General features: G+C 38.4%; 1 protein-coding gene across 8 annotated transcripts; it reads left to right on the top strand.

Annotated features, from left to right (window-relative positions):
- Positions 1–3,438: 3,438 nt before the first annotated feature.
- LOC135253226 (alpha-amylase-like) lies at positions 3,439–21,059 on the top strand. Of its 8 annotated transcripts, XR_010329561.1 has the most exons (15): positions 3,439–3,596; positions 5,172–5,226; positions 5,421–5,447; positions 5,704–5,871; positions 6,224–6,370; positions 6,569–6,766; positions 7,725–7,955; positions 8,221–8,354; positions 9,715–9,837; positions 9,932–10,031; positions 10,191–10,312; positions 10,472–10,597; positions 11,055–11,269; positions 18,964–19,191; positions 19,314–21,059. XR_010329561.1 is itself a non-coding variant. In XM_064332254.1 (14 exons), the coding sequence occupies exons 3-13, from the start codon at positions 5,436–5,438 to the stop codon at positions 11,242–11,244; spliced, it is 1,551 nt and encodes a 516-aa protein (XP_064188324.1). In that variant the 5' UTR covers positions 3,439–3,596; positions 5,172–5,226; positions 5,421–5,435; the 3' UTR covers positions 11,245–11,269; positions 18,964–21,059. The 8 variants fall into 8 exon arrangements, 7 of the variants coding, with proteins under 7 accessions (XP_064188324.1, XP_064188325.1, XP_064188323.1 ...); XM_064332254.1 differs by having other exon boundaries at positions 18,964–21,059; XM_064332255.1 differs by having other exon boundaries at positions 18,969–21,059.
- The last annotated feature ends 691 nt before the right edge of the window (positions 21,060–21,750 follow it).

Raw genomic sequence — 21,750 nt, forward strand, 5'->3', positions numbered from 1 at the left:
ATCTGGTGTATAGAGCTATATAGAGCTAACTCGATCAGTAAATTAAATAAAGACCAGATTTCATAGATTTGTTCACTATACTTGCTACTGCTCCATAGAATGCCGTTGGCATGGTGACCAGCAGAACATCACTTGGTTTCACCGACTGCAAAAATGGAATGGCTTTTAATTCTTTCTCCTATTTGCACAATTCTCATCCCTGATCAGCTTGAACTGAACCAATTTGATTGCCTTATAATTAGGCTAACAAAGTTCTCAAGGTGATTTATTAAAATACTGATGGTTTTTGTAGAGGTGTAGAAATATGACTGAAATGTCTAGTAGTATTTTATCCCACCCTGAGTTATAGCATTATGATTAGTAGCATGACCAACAAGTGGTGCCTTTTGCTACTTCAGCCACTGCAAAGATTCTTCACACGAAGGTAATATGTTAAAGTAACCCTCTTTGATAATGATTAGAATACAAAAGGGAAGCCTGAAATTGAGACTTTGTTACAGCTTGAAAGAGACCCGGATTCAGTCAACATTTATCATTAAATTTGAGACCCATAAATACCATAAATGAGTTCAGCAATCGCCAATGTGAAATGGTATCAGCATGCATGTTTACACATTTCATTGAGAGATAGTTAATGACATTAGGCATGGTGGATGTTGGACTATTGATAATGATCATCAGGATAAGCTATAATAGAAACATTAAAATAATGATAATCTCCACATTTCCACAAGGCTGAGTATTACTGCCACAAATGTAATTTAGAGAAAAACGGCAAAGAACAGTATCTGGGTTCTATTTGCGTCTAGTGATACTTTTGTGGTGGAAAGGAAAGCTATATCTGAACAGGTAACTTGAAAAAAAGTTTCAGAAGGTACATTAAAAGTGGTGGTATAATGTGCAAAATCAAGAGAGGAAGTTTCTGCATACGCTGTAAGCTTGCACAGTTCAGCAATGGATTTTTTTACTTTCTGACCAAACATTTCTTGACATGGTGAGGTAATGACCCTGAATCACTATAGGTGAACACTTCTGCCACAGTGGAATACTTGCATTATTTATTTATACCTATTCACTTTTCACTGCTACACTGTTGCTTGAATGTCCTTACCTAAATATGTGAGAAAAGGACTAGGCTTGTGTGCCCAGTCTGATTGGTACTTTCTGAATTGCACAAAGTGAAAAATTTCTTTGGTGCGGTGAAGACCATGGAACTCTCAAGTAAAACTGAAAAAGAAAGGTTGCACACACTTTTCCGATTCCGTATTTAATAGAAGGCTGCCTTCGTTAGGGCTTTAACACAACAATTGAAATGGACAATCACGATCATGTGACGTATACAAACCTGGATACAATCATAGAATTAAGAAAGAACAAAAAGTGTTAAGTAATTATTCTATAAGGAAACAGCTGTCCAATATTTCTAAAATCTATTCAATAAGAATTCATTCCTAAAAAAGTATATATTCTGCACATACATCTTGGTAACAGCTGGTACCACTATAGTGATTTACAAATGGATGGAATGAGATGACATTCGATAAGAGTCATTACATGATTAATTACAAAAGAAGAAAAAAATTCTACTTTAAATTTGATTATGAAACAAGAACAACTTTTAAATTATTTTTCAATTATCTTTGTGATATTTTGTGTTAAAACCTTACCTATCTGGTAGCAGCCTAACCAGTATCTGTTTTCTTCTTAACAGACATTCACTGAAAAATTCCAATAAATATATATATTAATCTCTTTGATGTACTGGACTGGTGTGCCTTCTGATATCAGAGCAACTGTCACGTGCCAATATAATTGGTGTTTAATTGCACCTTATTGGGGCATGGTGACATCCCCAGCCATATGCCCTCACACTGTGTATCTTGCCATGTTTCATTTAGAAATGGCACTGGGTTAGAAACTGGCTGCTCATGAACCCTTTAGCTGGCCACAATATTGTAGTAAATCTTTGGTAATTTATGAAGATGTTTTGAGGTGTTTTGAGGTTTTGAGGTGTTTCAACCAGAACATGCTTCAGTTATTATTGTGTCCTTGTGTAAAAAAAAAAGAGTACTATTGCCTGCAGAGATGTTATTTCTTGTTACTTAACATATAAACCATGCATCTTGCCTCAATGTAAGCTATTGGCTACATGAAACATAAATACTAGCCTACTTGGAATACCGGAAAATAGGAACATTGTGATATTGAAGTAAGCTAACAAAAATAACACAAGGAATATACATTCATAAATGTAATGGATGTGTGCCAGTAATAAAAATAAATATGAACTCACTTTCAAAGCCCAGAGGGAATATTCCTCTTTAAATTGAGATGGAAGCTTGAAATATGTGTGCCACTTTATCTTCTCTGTTTACTGTACTGTATTCCCATGATAAATATGATATCATGAACATCTGATGTAAATGTGAGGGTGATTTAGGCAGTGAATACATTGAAGATGATTGGCAGGAGGCCATATGCCTGGTTAGCTCATCCATTGCTTGCAATAGGCACATGGAGATCCAATACAAAATTTTACACCGACACCATATAGCCCCTGTGATTCTCAACAGAATAGCTCTGTTATTTCTCTCTTATGCAGTAAGTGCAGTACATACCTTAGTGCCCACTTCCACTGCTTTTGGGGGTGCAGGTGTATTTCAGGGTGCTGGAGTCACATTGCTCATGAATTGAGTGGTATCTTTGCAATCACAATTATAAATGCCCCACGGCTGTTTCTCCCAAGCCTGTCCTCCAAGGACTTGGTAGTCCCTAAGCACCAGTATGAACTATAAAACAAATTTTTGCTTCTTTCTTGTAAATGCATTCTCTTGAACTGGGTAAAAGATAGTCCACCAAAACTGCAACACTTTGGCACAGGCATATTTTTAGCGTTCTGCCTCCTAGAGGCAATGGGAACTCATTTCAAGATCTGGAGTCCTCTCTTGGACTACCTCCCTTCAGAAATAACACAAACTTTATCAAAAGGTTAATATCCATCAAAGTGGAAGCAAACAAAAAGCATTCCAATGTAGGCTAAACGTATGGTGGATTATATCCCTCTTGGCATTGCTCTTGCCCTTGTATGAGATGGGATTCAGATAGTATACAAAGAATGCAACACTTATGTTTTTTTCCTCTTATTTTCTTTATTGTTGTTTTATTTTATGGCATTTTTGTTTTATTTATTTTGTTGTTTACCTCTTGTATTTTGGGGAGTGCATGGGCAAGCTAAGCCACAATTAATTTGTGAATATCATGATAAAACTCTACTAATGAAAAAAAACTGAATAAACGAATAATTAAAATAATATTTGGAAAGCACTGCCGGTGCCATCCATATATTTTGGTGATACAAAAACCTTCTGGCACAGTTCTGTGTCTTTTGGCTTATTTTTCAGGAGTAGCCACCACCAAGATGGTCGACACAGCTGGTCAATGACGTCACACATATTGACACACTGAACGGGAGGAAGTTACGGCCAGAGAGTGTTGAAAATTGCTTCCGTTTCGGATGAGCTTTCAAGCGCGAACAAAATTTGGTCATCGCCGCACCGAAAACGGTACATACAACCCGTTTATTGGTGGTTGAGCAGGTAAATCGACATTATTCGATATATCCACACGCAGAAACCAGGCGCCATAAGCTACAACAAACACGAAGCATTGCATAGCAATGCAGTAGCCTACCATTTGATAGACGGTACGTACGTACGCTCCGGAATGTTTAACTATAATTCAATAAACCGCCACATGCAAATGAGAAGCGTACCTAGTTGCATCTTGAACTATTCAATTTCAAACGTGTTATCCAAGTATGACATGATGTTCACTTGCTCTTCCGAGTTCTAGGTAACCATAATTTATAAGGCCATATAGAAGAAGTAGTGCAGTGACACTGGCTCAGTTAATATATCCAAATGGTTTACACTAAACAAACTGTCTCTCAATGGAAAAACCCCTTATTTCATCATTTTCACAACAAAAACGAATAAATACTGTAAAACAAATACCAGTCTTTTCATCAACAATAGTACAATTAAACAAGTGTCCTCAACTAGATTCCTCTGCATTATAACTGATGAAAAACTCAACTGGAAAGACCATGTTCATCATATTTGCAATAAAGTACATTGGTATTATCCGCAAGATCAGCAAATTGGTTCATCAGTCCCGTCTACTAACATTGCACTATAGTTAGATGTATCAATACTTCACCTATTGTAATATTGTCTGGGCTTCCACATATACAGTAGGCCTACCACCACTCTCTTTGTTGTACGTCGCTCTGGATAAGAGCGTCTGCCAAATGCCTGTAATTAATGTAATGTAATATACAGAGTACAGAAAAGATCTGTAAGACTAGCCACTTTTCAACCTGTTGTTTAATAAACCTAAGATCCTTCCTATTAAACATCAATATTTATCAGACTGCCCAGATTTCCTCCCCTTGCCTTTTAAAAAACTTTTTTCAGATGAATTCTCATGTACACATTTACAACACTGGGAATACAAACAACCTCCAAATCTTCTGCACTACACTGTGTCAGTTTTCTATCAGGTACAGAGGATCATATTTATGGAATAATTATATTCACATTGAAAAAGTACATCTCTCAATGACTACAAATACAGACTTAGGATCTGCCTGATGACCCAAGTTGATTAAGCACTCATTAAGCTTGTTGATAGGATTTTTGCTTATACGTGTTTCTTTTATTCCCCTTTCATCTTGTATGCCCTCTTCGGTGTGTTGTATTTGGGTTTTCACCATCTGTACGATTGAATGTGAGAGAAAGTAGGCATGTGGCTAACTCACTCGCATTTATTTGGAGTTTGCATTTACCTCTGACCCAAACTATACTGCAGCCAGGCCGTTATGTAGAAATTTAGCTTTGGGTTAAAATGCTGATTTAATTGCGAGTGCTTCTGCTGAACACTTAAACATAAATGAATCAAATGGCAAGTGAATATTAATAATAAAGTGTCACTGTATTATACTACTGCTTCTACTACTACTACTACTATAATGTTAATTCCACTTTATATTTTCAAATTATAGTGCCATAGATTTTCTTTGTGTTTGAGCATGAGACAGTGTGTGAGTGAGAGAAATGGGAAAGGACAGTGTCAGAGCTTGCATTCATCAAGTCTGTTGCTTTTTGCTGCAGGTTTGATCTGGGCTAGGGTCTTCAAGGTAGAGCAACTCCCTCCTCTCGCTGAAAGGTAATTTAAGCCTCTTGCTCCCTGAATTGCGTTTGAGGCCTGGAACTCTTACTCTGGCTGCCGCTGGAGTGAAAAAATGTAGCACTTTGTTTTTGTTGCTGTGCTCTGTTGTGAAAAATTAATTCACACCCTTATGTTATGTTGGTAGCAGTTTTACAGTATTTAACTTTATGTATTTTTCCTTTTGCCTGAAGGCCTTCAGCACTCATATGAAAATGAAGGTGAGTATCAATTTGAATAAATCAATTTGAAGGCAAACAAGCTGTGTACATATGGATTTAGGTTTATTTAGGTGTATACATGGCATTTAATCATGAACTCTACTGAGTTATTAAATTGGAAAAAAATATGTGAAGGTAACCATTTATTAAACATGTACCTCCTCTCTGATTTATAATGGCCAACAGCTTATCTCTTTTGGTAGTCTGTATATTCGAGAGCCACTTGCATTATTTTCACTTTTTTCCCCAATGGCAGACGAAGGTGTGCTTACTGGCAGTGGCTCTTGGGCTAGGCCTTGCTCAACATCACTGTCAGATGAAACGTGGCAGAACATCAATAGTCCACTTGTTTGAATGGCGTTGGGCTGATGTTGCTCAGGAATGTGAGCGGTACTTGGCACCTAATGGTTATGGCGGGGTTCAGGTATGTTCCTTAATGCATAATTGGAGACGACACGTGTGTGTGTGTGTGTGTGTGTGTTTGGTGCATTGCTCAGAAGGAAATTAAGAATGCAGCAAGTTAATTGTATAGGCTATGTCAGGATTGCAGCGATACTATGAACGGATCATATGCCCGCATAATTTATAGAACAGCAATGTATCTTGCATAAGAGGGAAAGTACCCTGTCTGCATCAAGATATTTCATTAAGCTGGCAATTCAATTTTTTCTCAGCTTTCTCAGAAACTGTAAACAGGATGATTGCTGAAATTTGAGGGTTGTGTGCGCTCTATAATTATTATATTCTAGCTTGGGTTTGTGTGTGTGTTTTGCTAGATTTCCCCTCCCAGTGAAAACATTGTTGTCACCAAACCTTGGCGGCCCTGGTGGGAGAGATATCAGCCAGTCAGCCACAATCTGTGCTCCCGATCTGGAACGGAACAAGAGCTGAGGGACATGATCACTAGATGCAATGCCGTCGGGGTGATGCCCAAATCCAGCACCATTCAGCTATTCATATTTTAAAACTTTAATGTGACTTGTACCTTTTTTTCTGCAATTCTAAAACCTTTGATTTTAAAACATTTCAAAATAGTTGTGTGAATCCATGTGCTGAAATACCTTTCACTGAAATAGTGGGATCTCAGTCTTGTCTGGAAGTAACGTGCATTGTTCTTTCAGGTGAATATCTATGTGGATGCAGTTATCAATCACATGTGTTCATCCGAAGGTGGGGAGGGTAGGCACTCAACCTGTGGCTCATATTTCAATGCCAGCAAAGAGGAGTTCCCATCTGTTCCCTTCTCTGCGCAGGATTTTAATGACCAAAAATGCAGAACTCGGAGTGGAAATATTGAGAACTACCAAGACATTTATCAGGTGTGATGGGAAAATAGCAGCAGTACCAAAAGTACCTACAAAAATAAGGTTTTTTTAATTGGCTATTTATTTACACAAAAGTAGATCATATTTACTTTATCATTAACTCCTGCAAAAATTTGTATTCATGGCTATCAAGCAAAATTGTCATTGATAATTTATCTGTATAGCTGAGTAGCTAACATGATAGCAAGCCAACTATCTGTAGCTAGTGTAGAGTGTTCTTTAACTAGTTGTGTAGACACAACTATTTTCACGAGGTAATGTCAAACATTACTCTTGACACATTTTTAACATTTAAGAAGGAAAGTGATTAAAATGAGTACAATGCAAAGTGTTATGTGGCCATCTATTTGGCTAACTCGCTGCAGATTTTCAGTTCTCTGGAAGGGGGCAATTGAGGGCATAATGACTCGCTCAGTTCACCTCCTACGGTATCAGAGCATAACTCAATATGGCAGGCAGTGCACTTATGGTGAAGAGAGTCAGCCAATGAGGGTATTGGGGGCATATTGGAACAGTTCCTATCTTACTGTGAGCAAAGAGTCAAATGTGGTTGAAACCCTGTTTCCAGCACTGGGGGTGTTTCAGATAAATCTGCCAACTGATGAGTCATCAATGAGTCATTCAAGTTTTATGTAACAAGAGATAAGTAGAACAGAAAGAACACAACAGAGTGCAAAATAGAACAGTGGGTGCAACCAATGAAAATGACTAAATTGTTGATATACCACCTTACTAGATAGTATCAAAGCAGAGAATCTGTAATAATGGTAGGGAAAAAAGACAAGATCCAATACAGATCATTGATGACAGTTCAATCTCCTGGAGCATTATAGCTAAAACCTGAAATGCATGCATTTGATATGGAAAGGTATTTACTTGTAATTACTATGTGTAGTCACAGTGTCATATTTCATCCCATAATGGCTGTCTTCATGTATGTTCACGTCAACAGGTGCGTGACTGTCGCCTGGTAGGCCTTCTTGACCTGGCCCATAGGCGGGAACACGTTCGCCAAAAGGTGGCCGAATACATGAATGCACTGATAGACCTGGGTGTGGCTGGATTCCGGGTGGATGCCTGCAAGCACATTTGGCCAGAAGATTTGCACGTAATTTACAGCAGACTTCATAATCTTAACACCACGTGGTTCCCAGCTGGTTCTAAGCCTTTCATTTATCAAGAGGTTTGTTTTAATTTTCATTTCTGCAGCAAGATCAGAATTGAATCAGACTGCTTGTTGTTCACTTACTCAAAGACACAAAGGAAATTAAAGTTTTAAATTGTCTTTAATCTAATATCTAAAACAACTGCTCAGTGAAAGAGGGTTCTAATTAGTGACTAGGGAACAATTGAATTCCATATTATGCCTCTAAATGCCAATGTAACATGGGGAGTGGGACAGCACATTTACCAATGGTTGTTGATTTTATTTGTTCTTTTAATTACAGGTGATTGACCTTGGTGGGGAACCAATAAAAGCCTCTGAATACGATGAGATGGGCCGTGTAACAGAGTTTAAGTATGGTGCCAGACTGGGCACAGTCATCCGCAAATGGAATGGCGAAAAGCTGTCAGATCTCAAGTAATGTGTTGAAATGCACCAAATCTCTTTAAATATTAATACTCATGCAATATTAACATAACTGTGGAAAAAATAGAAAGTCAGCATTAATCTGGGAGACACAAAAGTTTACTGCTATATATATATATATATATATATATATATATATATTTATATATATGTATATATACACACAGATGGGTGACAAATTAAAGGAAAAACCTGAATAAATGAGATACAACAAATTCCGATGCTTCCATACAGGTCTACTGCATGATACAATTATGTAATTAACATTCTATCTCACTCTGGCATGTTTAAAAATGCTGAGCATGTCCAGTTGTACTTGATTTTGGATCAAGATGGCAAGAGGAAAAGACGTAAGTGACTTTGAAAGAGGGTTCATTATTGGGGCACGAATAGCAGGAGCTTCAGTCACAAAGACTGCTTAACTGGCTAGGAACAGTGACTAAAGTGACTAATCTGCATTTAGATCTGTGGGAAAGACATCGGTAAATAAGGTCGGAAATTGTGGTGGAAAGCAGACATTCGATGACTGATGCTCGTGCATTAGTGCGATATGCAAGGAAAAACAGAAGAGCAACTCTTCTTAGGTGATTGAGGGATATTATAGTAGGGGTGCAGTGCATAAACCCCTCATTACAAAGACGAATGCACATTTGAGAGTTCAGTGGTGCAAAAACCATAGGCACTGGTCTACAGAGATGTGGAAAAAATGATGTGGTCAGATACGTCATCTTTCACCATATTCTCGACAAGTGGGCAAGAGCATGTTTGGTGTACACCAAGAGAACGGAACAGGCCTGAATGCTTGACGCCTACAGTGAGGGGGTCCAGTGGCTCTGTTATGCAGTGGGGGGGCATTTTTCTGGCATGGTTTGGGTTCACTTATTGGGAAGGGTGACTGCAAATCAGTAGAAAGTTATTCTGAGTGATCGCCTTTATCCTGTGATGAAACATTTCTATCCTGATGGGTGTGGTCTCTTCCAGGATGACAATGCCCCCATCGACAGGGCATGCGGAGTCACTGAATGGTTTGATGAGTATGAAAATGATGTGAATCATATGCTATGGCCTTCACAGTCACCAGATCTCAACCCAACTGAACGCCTTTGTGAGATTTTGGACCGATGTGTTAGACAGTGCTCTCTACCACCATCATCACCAAATATGGGAATATCTTTTGGAAGAATTGTGTTTCATCCCTCCAGTAGAGTTCAAGACTTGTAGAATCTATGCCAAGGCACATTTAATTTGTCACCCATCTGTATGTGTGTGTGTGTGTGTAAAATGTATTCTTTCTTTTTTGAATCGTTTATTGTAGTTTTTTATCTGAAATTTGACACCAATGTTGTTCCAGGAACTGGGGTGAAGACTGTGGATTGATGGCATCAGAGAAAGCTCTTGTGTTTTTGGACAACCATGACAACCAGAGAGGACATGGGGCAGGGGGCACATCCATCCTCACCTTCTGGGAACCCAGGTACCCTTTGTCCCCATGAAAGATTGTCCTGCTATACATTTCAACCGGTTGATAAGACAGGCCATCACCAATTTTTGTCTCCGTTTCTGTACAGGTTGTACAGATTAGCTATGGGCTTCATGCTGGCCCACCCTTACGGGATGACTAGGGTGATGTCAAGTTATCGCTGGAATCGCCAAATCGTTGATGGAAAAGTTGGTTGTTTTGCAAAATGTCCCTTATTATCTCATACTGTTTTCTTCACATAAAATTATATACAAATTAACATGCTGATAATTTGCATGTACACAAGATACTGTGTGTAACTATGATTTGTGAGAAACCTTCTAAAGGACACTAGTTATATTCTGCAGGATCAGAATGATTGGATGGGACCTCCAAGTTTTCCTGATGGGTCCACAAAGCCTGTTCATATCAATCCAGATGGTGAATGTGGAGATGGATGGGTGTGTGAACACCGGTGGCATCAGATCAGGTGAGCAAATACTGTTCTTATAGATCCTTAACACAAACTGAATCATCTAAACTGTATTTATATGACATAATATGTCGTACATCGAACATTACTTCTTGTGAATTCAGTGTATATAAGATGTAGCAATAAAGCAATTGTGCTCTTTTCCTTCATGTGAAGAAACATGGTAATTTTCCGAAATGTTGTCAATGGTCAGCCGCTGTGTAACTGGTGGGATAATGGAAGCAATCAGATCGCTTTTGGGCGTGGCAATCATGGCTTCATCGTCATTAACAACGATGACTGGTAAGAATATTGATGCATACTGTGTAATATATGAGCTCATATATACTCCAGCTGGTGGAAGCTTGTGCTAGAGGTACTTTAACATGTTTATTTGCTTATTTCTTTTATTTGTAGAGGGATTTTGCTGTCATCTTTAAACGCTTTGTGTCCATGATTATGTAAACATGTTTATATAAAGTATGTCCTTAAAAACACATCCTGAATCAGAATTCAGTTTGAAAATATGCAACACCCGTGATTTAGGCTACTGTACATTTTTTACCGGCACTTGAATCTGAGTGAATGGGACCTCAAAAGAACTTGAGGAGTCCTTGAATTGGTGATATGTTAAATGTCTGTTATCTTTCTAGTTACGTGATTCTGCATAACAAGACAACACTGTAAATAGCTATATAAAGAGGACATAACCGCCTCTTAAGTCCACAGCCACTGCAAAGGGCACCTCTGTCATTTACAGGACCCTGGACGAGATACTGAATACTGGCTTGGCTAGTGGAACGTACTGTGACGTCATCTCTGGGCAGAAGGAGGGAGGGCGATGTACCGGGAAGCAGGTCACTGTGGGGGAAGATGGAAAAGCACACTTCAGGATCAAGTGCTCTGACCCTGACCCATTTTTTGCCATCCACATGAACTCTAAATTATAGATGCAAAAACCAACAACGGCAGCAAGTGAGTGGCACAAACTCTCCCCATACGTTTTCTATCTGATTCAAAAGCTTCTCATAAACTCCACACGAGGATGTTCACTCCTACATAAATGACAGAACTCTGCTCTGGTATTGTAAATGAATTTTATTCTTGATGCCGAAACAGACAATAGAAGGCAAATTAAATAGGGACATATTTAGCACCTAGTTTGTTTCCATGCGGCCATTCAGAACACAATTTTGCGTGTCACTGTGAGCTAGTTTGATACTTAGCACAGATACTTAGCATAGAATTAGCATAGATGACATGTATAGCTATTCTCTTCTATTATAATTTATTTGTAGATGGTTATGATGTTATGAGAGAACTGTTAATGGACTTCAGTCAGCATGCAGACACAAGTAGCCATATTTTTTGAGGACTTTCTCTTGTCTTAAGTTAATTTTAGTAATTTTGAAAACTTTTTGAACTTTTTATAAACTTCCAAAACAGCTACACAATGATTTGAAAATGTTAATTTGCATATTATTTCTTTGTACATGGAATTGTTTCCTGCTCTTAATTGTGGCAGGTTTATAAGAGGGGTGGGGCTCAAGCATGAGAGGGTATTGCAATCACCTGTGTGTCTGTAACAGCCATGACTCCAGCAGTTATGCTGTGATTTGGATGAAATGTTGCGCATTGGTTTACTGGTGACCAAGGACCTGAATTCTAGAATGTTTTTCAAATTGTTCAAGGATAAGGACGGAGTGTGGCACAGTGGGTAAGGAACTGCGCTTGTAACCGAAAGGTCGTAGGTTCGAATCCCGGGTAAGGACACTGCCGTTGTACCCTTGAGCAAGGTACTTAACCTGCATTGCTTCAGTATATATCCAGCTGTATAAATGGATACAATGTAAAGTGCTATGTAAAAAGTTGTGTAAGTCGCTCTGGATAAGAGCATCTGCTAAATGCCTGTAATGTAATAACATTTTTATCACTAATGTGTACTGACATCACTGTTCAGGATAAACATTGCACCTTTTGACTGCATGAGGGCGATACACTTTTTGAATTCATGAACACAAATAGGGCTACACAATACGGAGATCAAGAAGATGTTGTCGCCAATGAAGCATCCAAAAATTCATTCTCCAAAAGCTGAGATTATCCACAAGAAGTTGGAGCTTTTGCAGTCACCTCAGGAAAGTGATTTTGAGGACGAGCGATTCTACAAAAGGGAAAACTAGCCTGATTTACAAGAGAGATAATGTAAATTCTCCGGGTGTTTTTGCAACATACCAAGATGTCGCTAAAATCTGCCCTATTCATTCATGCCAGATCAGAAATATACCAAATGACCCATCTAGCTCCACAAGATGGCACCCATCACTTTCAGATTTTACCCAACGCTTTGCCCCATCACATGCTGCTGTAGACATCTCTATGAGTGCCTAATTGAAGCTTTGCTTCACACAGAACACCTAGATAGGAATAAGTGTATAAGTACCCGACAGCTATCCATCTCCTTTCTAGTAATTATCAGGCTTTAGTAGACTAGTAGGCTATGGATTTTGATAAACAATTTAGCTATTCCTAGAAATAAAAGACATATAAATAGACAAAGCTAGGCTACAGCTTTGAAATCTACATCTAAGATTGCAAAACATTTTGGCCACAAGCCATAATGTCTCTCCCATGCACTACATTCAAAGCAATGGAGGATGTCAACAAGGAAATATGAGGCATTGTTGAAAATACAAGCACTAAGTTAAGTTCACCATGTATTACACTTGACAATGGTTCCAAACCAAAACAATTAAAAAAGAGAGTGTGAAAATTAAGAATACAAATGCATGATGCTCGCAGGAGAAAATGCACTATGCAGTCTTATCTTGTCAGCTACACTTAAATTTGCAACTTGCTTTGGCCTACAAAGAATCTATGTCTGCTGCAAGATTATAATTGCAACTCGTGTAGGCTATGATACCATATTCTGACATGAGTGTGACATTTTTGTGAACTACGCTTACGGCTATAAGCCTTGGTAGCCTAGAATAAATAGTGGTATGTTAATGCAAGGCCAGTTTAGCCTAAAGATAGTGGCCTAGAATTCTACAGCATCAAGGATTGACCGGAATGAGGATCAGTTTCCCAACAGACCAGAATTCTAATGACACAAGACATGAAAAACAAGAAGACATGACAGAAGCAGAAGTGGTGCTTCACCACCACCAATCATGAATAATAATTAGTGATAGGAATTTGAAGGATGGCATCCTATGCTTCATATGACTGATGCACGTAACAATGTGCAGTGCCGGCAAACCTTATTATTGTGGGATGAGCATGTGCATTTATCCTTGTGTATGCAATAAAACACAATGGCCAAAAATACCAGACCCCTTCCAAATCTATTCTGTATATTATGCTGATATTAAATCCCAGCCTTATTTGTATTGCAGTCAGTTTCCTTACAGTTTCCCTTATTGGAATTCACTTTGGCAGTTACCTTCCTTAAATGCAAGTCGTGTCTGTTGAATGCAGTTAAACGCAGCATTTAGCAGACACTCTTACCCAGAGTGACATACAGGGAATACATTCTTTTGCATACAATCCATTTCTACTGCTTGATATATACCAAATTTCTGTGAAATACATTGCTCAAGGGTACAATGACATTGTCCCACCTGGGGACCAAACCTACAGCCTTGGAATTGCAAGCCCCATTCCATACCCATTATGCTGCCGGTGTCCTGGTTTCAGTCTGGGTCTCATACTGCCTTGCTGTGGGCATTAGCCTTTATGTGCCATCCCTGGGAGCTTCTCTGTTATTAATACACAAGACCGCCACTGCATGTCAAACAGTGTTATAGTGACACTGGAAGAATTTTATTGCGAGGCCCCAGTACCTACGAGCAGAATGTAGTTTTCCCCTGGTGAATACATCAGGAATGTGAACTGAGCATAATTTTAATTGTTTTCATGAACAGTTTGAATAATAAAGTCTGCAAGTCATTGACATTGAAAACATTTAATAATTTGAGATTGGAATGAATGTTAATTGTTCATTTAACCAAAAAAAAAAGAAATTAAGTATTGAAAGCACTCTTATCACCAGTATTTTAATATGACTTGAAAATCATGTTATATCATTTTTTCAGCAAATGTAAGAATACAGAATAAAATATTGTTTTATAATTGGTGTAGAAAACAATGTTATTCAATCATTTTCATTAAAGAAACATGTTTTTTATAAACCTGTATGATTATTGTCAGCATGGCAAGCTGACTGCACAACCAGTGTACTAGTATTGACCAGAAAACATACTGTACAATACCGTGTTATTTGTTAGGTTGGCAAACTATAATGTTTAGCTACCAGTTTAAGTAAGTCAATCATTTCCCATAACTTGTAGGCAAGTAAGTGTGTGATCTTTAAGAAGAATGTCCAGATTAAAATGAGTCAGGCCCACAGAAAATATTTATCCAATATTTTGCTCATTGCATTAAATTTTGATCAGCTCAGTAACATCATGGGGACGTATAGTGTCAACCAGGGAAGAATGTGTTGACCAATAAAATCTTTATCAGTCTGATCAACCAAAAATGAGGATTGAATAACTACAATAACAGGATGATTTGAAGTAATAAGTGGTCAGATAAATTTACCTGTGGGGAATTGGTCCACATGTACTTTCAGTTATTTTCTTAATTGCTGCCACTAGTAAGGTATCTAATGGCTCAATGCAGTTTAATAGCACAATGTTTTGAAGTAGGAAGTGAACAGATACATTTACCTGTGGGGAGATGGTCATATATTTGCTTGCTAGTATCTGCTAATGTACTAGCAAGGTGTCTTAAAGCTCAAGTTTTCATTTAGGTTTCATTTAAGAAATGTAAATTTCAGTTTTGGTTTGTGTGTGGAAGTGTTTAATTGCTAAACTATTGTTATCAATTGCAGTCTAATTATGCCCATTCAATTAGCTACGTCCCTAAATGCCAAACATGCTAAATATTGTTTCCCTCCTTATAAATAGAAAAAAGATACGCTGTATAATATACCTCTTAATCTCCACTCATTTTCTCCCCATGTAACAGAGTATTTTTCATGGGCAGCTTCCTTAGATTATAGCTCCTCTGCATGCCAATGATGGGGCAGACAACCTGCAGGTGGTAGGGAAGGACTGTATTTCCCATACTAATTGAAAGCGCACCACTGACCTGCATGTACAAAGCAGGACAGAGAAAGGTATTCCATTACAAAACATCAGATAATGCAGGTGCTGTGGAGCAGATTGGCTGTCTGCAGCGGGTTTGCATTAAAGCTGTAGTAATTATAGTGAGAATTTATCAACATTTGACTCCATGTAGGATTCACCTTTTTAAAATTCTTTTTTTTTTCTCTACCTTTATCAAAAGAAATGGCAGTCGAGCAATGAAATATGCTAGTGTAAATTGTTTGCCGTGTCTTGTTCACATGCGTAGCAGATGTTTAAATGGATCAGTGCATAAAGAGCTGGGGAAAACTATTACAGCTATGGCTACAAATGTGTGTTGGAGGCATGATAAGCGTGCGATTTTCCTAAGCGGGTTCCATCTAGTGAATTTTTTTTTCCTTTTTTCCCCCTTTTTTTACAGTAGAAATGACATACGCCACCATTAAATGGTGTAGGCATTTTTGCGAGAGAATAAACTATACACTGCAATAGACCGAATCTGTTTCTATAGCTCAAAAGGTGGAATACAATTAAATCCTAGGAATGGCATACAAAGCCATTCCTAACTTTCGAATGCCATTACAGCCGAATGCCATTACTCCTGAAGCAGATTTAGAAAAAAATGGAACAGATCACGGCTTCAACAAATTTGTATTGTGACTGCCAAGCTGGAAAGTGCACCAAGGGATTTCTGTCCTCTAAATATTATTGAGGAATCAATAAGACAAGTAAACCCTGCAGCACAGCATGTAATCAACTATGAGCTAATAGGCAATTGCCTAAGTTGATATAATCCCCAATGTTTTCTCATCATGGCAGAGTTAATTTCAGACGAGTCACATAAGACTACCCGCAGTGTAAAGTATTAATCTTTAAATAAAGAACAATTACAGGGAGCTTTCAAAATGATCTGACATTGAACCGTCTCATCTGATCAGAGAAGCGGCCTGACACCCTCAAATTTTGAAAGGACAAATAGGATTTTTGATTGTTCGACGACATGTTCCACAAGAAGTCTCACGATTTACTTCTTTATTACCACATTCGTCCAAACATTCACTCATTATCTGAGTTATTTACAAATGTACCATCTTGCTTTTCAGTTCAAATAGTTCGGTTTTTTGAAGTTAAGTTCAGTTTTGATTCGAAGTAACTCATCCTGTCATGATGATTAACAAGAACCAGCAACTATTCCTGAGATGACCATGGTTAAACCCAGAGCTTATCACCTTCAAATAATGGAAAGATTTAGAAGGGTCCAGGTTTAAATCATGTTTAAAAAACCCTTTATTAATATTACCTGCATGAGCGTTATATTTCACGTTTACATAAATCCCATTGTTTTGTTATCACCTGATTACTTATGGCACCACATTGACACCATTCAAACATGCTGATCCACTCCTTTTTTCTTTCTAAGGTGTTCCTGGGTCCAGTGTATGATGTGTGTTTGCTTAAGATATGGACATGAAAACCTTTTCCTTGGTCAGCAGCTACCTCTGTCAATTGCTTTATAGAGTTTTGTTTAAACAGAGGAGAAGATCAATACTGTCTCCATGTCTACCCTGGCACCTCCCTATTTTTCTCAGTCAAATGTTGTGACCAGCCAGCTGACTGTCAGATTTTATTATCAATCCACACAGAAGTTGCATTGATCCGCTGAGTATTTGTGCATTCATTATCATTGCTGTTTCCAGGTCCTCTCCTCTCTTGTAAATAACAATATTTGATTATGGATTTGATTCGGCCATATGAGAACTGACAAACAACCAGATCCTGTGGGGAGTGGATACATTCATGAGCTGCTGGCTATGGCCAGTGCGTTGACTTTTATGCTTTTTGAACACTACAAGGAAGCTAAACTGTAAGCAATGTATTTCATGCGAAAAGGAAGACAAAGATTTCTTGGTGGTTGGTGAAGGGTGGGGATTTCATCAATGGGATTCTTGTCACATAGGGAATGGAGCATCACTTCCATTTCTTTTGTAACCTGCTGGATGAGAAGACCATGGCATATCACAGTGCCAATGCACTCCCTGCAGTCTATCCTGGCTTGATATGCAGTAATGACCTGTCAGAAACACGGGCCTGATTCTAACTTATGAAACATGGAAAATCCATAGGGGCTATCCAGTTTAATGAATCCTAACACCAATTTATGTGCCTAAAGGCTCCAGATAGTACTTAATGGATTTCCCGTATCTATACCAAGTTTATGACAGAAATTTATTCCAACAAAATACATGAGCTGGCACAGAATTTGGTGTCTTCTTGATCATGTAATTATTTTAAAAAACACAGTTTGTTAAAGGGTAGCATGTCACAAATGAGCATAAACTATAATATTTTGTTTTGTAGATCACTTTCTTTTACAAAGTCAATGTATTGCATTGCAATCTGTCCAGCAAATTAATAGCCAAATATGATTTTTCTTTACATACTTATAGAGGCTGTTCCCGAAAAGGCAATTTCAATTTCAGCAAGGTCTTAAAAAGTGTGTATAGCCTGAATATGATACACGTACAATCCTTCTATTTTTATTCCTGTTTTTACTTAGCCATGACATTCAATTCAAAAGGATCATCTTATGACAAAATTAGTCTCTCCGGAATCAATATAATTTAGCTTATGTTCCTACAGCGTTTGCTTTGTGCAAGAACCTTGCCTCTTGATAATGATAATGAACCTGTCCATCACTGCAGAGAGAGTGGGGATTATGGTGGCACACTTGGATTACAGGCTGTTTGATCTATGACTCTCTCCCTTCAATTCATTTAAACACACTTGTCAGAGTGAATAATATAGCTGTCAGCCTTGACAGAGGTCTCCATTATTGTCAGTCATACCCAAATGGATTGAATGGTATTGTCTGGAGGACTGACAGTGTCCACAATACCCATATGTGAGTCCAAACTCATTTCTTTTAAGAGCGCATTTGTATTCATTCTGCCAATCGCTGGTGACGACACCTCAGAGCATCCACACACAAAAACATCTGGGCACCCGTTAAACTGTAATCCGTTTTCACTTGGTAACCATGAGTTTTGAATTGGAAAGATTGTCTGCAGTGTAATTAAAAATAAGACAAGCCTGTAGGAAATATGGATCACTTTCTCTGGCTGTGTCTGTGTGGTACAGTGCTCCACTTTGTGTTTTTTTTTTAGTCACAGGGTAACTGGGGCTGTCTTGTTCAATGTGGGTTTGTGTTAAAGGCCCAGTCTTAAAACAATTAGCAAGTGTTGAGGGACCAGACTTAGGGTTATGCGTTCAATTTCCAGGTTAGCTGTTGTGCTTATGAGCAAGTCACTAAACCTGAATTACTTCCATAAATATCCAGCTACATACATCGATGATAAGGGCAACATGAACTCACAAGTCTCCCGTGATTATCTCATTGAATTACGAGAATTACTATTCAGTGAAGTACATTTAATATAAGCCTGCAGGTCCTGTGTATAAGAAAGAAATAATGCATGGAACACTTCAGAGTTTTTTTCTTTTTTTCCCTACTTTGAGGACAGCCCTTTCCTTTCATCGCGGAGTAACATCGGTTTCACCTGAGTGCAGCTATGGCACCCACCATTTGGGCCGTGGGACAGCGCAAGGAGCAGACTGTAAATTAACACTCCCTCAAACCTCAGGAGGGACAGTTTCCAAGGTCAGTCCCACAGACTGTGTGAAATCAGACATCCGTATGGGAGCCGCGTCCCGCGTGTTTGCGCTGAGGAGGGAACGCCATATGAGGTGAGACAGCAAAGGTGAAATCCAGCATGACATTCCACTTTGTTGTCATGGCAACTCAGCCCTGATGAAAAGCTGAAAAACAATAAAACATCTTTTTTTTCTTTCTTTTTTTTTTTTTAAAGAAAGGAAAAGGGAAAATGACTGTCTTAGACCTGGGTAATTGAGAGTATGATGTGGCACTGAGAAGGAGTTGCCTGACATTTCCGCCAACATTTGATGACTCCTAACAACCACACTACGCGGCAGCCATTTTGGAGAACTGACTGAACATATTGCACCTGCTAAATTATTTACCCACACTTCGTCACTCCGTCCTGAACTGCAGTGAAAGCTGTACCTACTGATTATAAGCCAGCATGTCACTGTAGCTGGGCAGGGTTTTAGACCTGTCATTTTTGCTGATACCTTTTGACCCAGTTGTCAACAGTGTCCCGATCGGGGTGTATATTTCATCATGCCCATCATAAATCTGGATTCCAGCACACCGATGGACTGTACTACTCGTTACATACACATTTAAAATGATCAAATGATTAAATTGCAACCAAGAAAGAACATTTGCCTGAACTATCATTCTTTAATATTTTATATATGTTACTCCAGTCAATATTGTGGTATTTAACACAAAAACATTATCCATGCAGTATTATGTCATATTGAAAACAACACAACCTTGTATTTCCGTTATGGCCAAAATTTTCAAAGGGACAGAGAACATGCAACTGACAGTTGTGGAAGACATTTTTTTCTTGGTGTAAGCCATTACTTTGTGCCAATAGTGTGAATGTATTGCGATCAAAGAATATTCATGTCAGTGTTTCATAATCCCATTTGCTAATTGCAATGAATAACACCTTTAAATTACTTGTTTTATTATGCCTTTGAATTATTAAACACTGCAACCCCTTTGCACACACCTCTTTGCAATGAATTTTGAAACACATATATATGTCCACACACACACACACACCATTATATAGTTATCTTCATAACATGTTCACAAAATTAATTCAAGGCCAATAATACAAACCTTGGAAAATATTGACATTTTGGAGCCGGTTCTCTTGCTCAGAACCGGCTCCATCTTTATTTCCTCTTAGTCTGTTCAATTTTCTGAAATTTCTGAATCACTGGAGGCTGGAGGCAGATTTGTTATTTCCTTGGAATAAATTCACAAATATTGTGGCAAGGGGAGAAATGGCAATATGTGTTCAGTCCACAGAAGATTGTCCAGTTTGGCATCTCTGCTCCACTGGAGGGCAGTATTGAAACAAATAACCGCACTGGTTTGGGAAGCAGTAGGAGGGCACATCATTTTAATCAATCTTTTTTCCAAGTTGGGGTTGTGTTTACTTAAACTGCTGTTGGCCACTAAAAAGGTTGAAGAACCAAGGTCTCTTAGTTCCCATGAATCTGTTTGGCAGCAACAACAGGAAGAATTGCAGCTTCATTTCCAAATGAATGTGTACAGGAGAATCTTATGTTCATCCCCTGAAAGCCCTCCACCCACATGCTGACTTTCCACCAGTGTTACACAGCACATACTAGTTGACACATATGGCTTAAATAGCTGTAGAAGGACACCAAAAGTAATGTAATTAGTAAGGGAATTAATTGAATTACTCCCGGGCAGCATTGTATTATTTTTAAACGGACTACGTTTGTGTTTTTTTTTTTACCCCACATGTATTTTAACAGTATACTTCAATGTTCTTGCTTGCAAATCAGATTACTGTGTTGCAACAGACTTCACATGGTTAAAAACAAGCGTACAGTATGTACAGTAAAATGAGGTTGGTCCTGCTCTCAAACTATTTCATATTTACTTTAAATAAATGTATACGGCTTTGTTTATTTCAAATTTTCAATTTGGAAATTACTTTATGGATATCTGTGGGATGTTGTTATTGTTGCTGATTTTTTGAATATCTGTTCTTGAAAGTCATCAAGGAGAGGTACTGCATGATGAGCTGGGTATGGAAATAATACTGGAGTTGAAATCTGAATGGCAGACAGATTATATAAACCGAGGAAGGAAAAGAGATAACAAAGATACGGCTCTTGAAAGGGGCAAGGCACAGGAGGCTTCGGAAAATCTCCCATCTGAAGAACACTTTTCACACCTGCAGACTTCCCCAGAATGGTACAGGGCCATGTGTGGGTGAGAGCAGGAGTCAGCATTATGGAGAAGGTACTCTGGAAATTTGCCAACTCAAAACAAGTAATATTTAGGCAAATATTCAGTTTCAGAGTTATCGTGAACAAAGCCATTACATTAACAGACCTAGCACACAAAACGCAATTTGTTTCGCTAAGACATCCATCCACTAACAGAGCTCATACACCAAAACGATACCTTATGAACTTGCAAAATCTGTCTTGTAGGTCCAATAGATACAAATTGTGAACAACACTGCATACAGAAAATATTTGTGTGCGGTGATTGTATCATGTGATTGGATGAGTTTTGGAATAAGATAAGCCAGGTTCACAGAAATCAAAGACCACCAAAGTGATTAGCATTTTTTACGTATAGTTTTAAACAGGATTAACAGAGCA

Source organism: Anguilla rostrata, chromosome 4, assembly GCF_018555375.3.
Source record: "Anguilla rostrata isolate EN2019 chromosome 4, ASM1855537v3, whole genome shotgun sequence".
In the NCBI taxonomy this organism is placed as follows: Eukaryota; Metazoa; Chordata; class Actinopteri; order Anguilliformes; family Anguillidae; genus Anguilla; species Anguilla rostrata.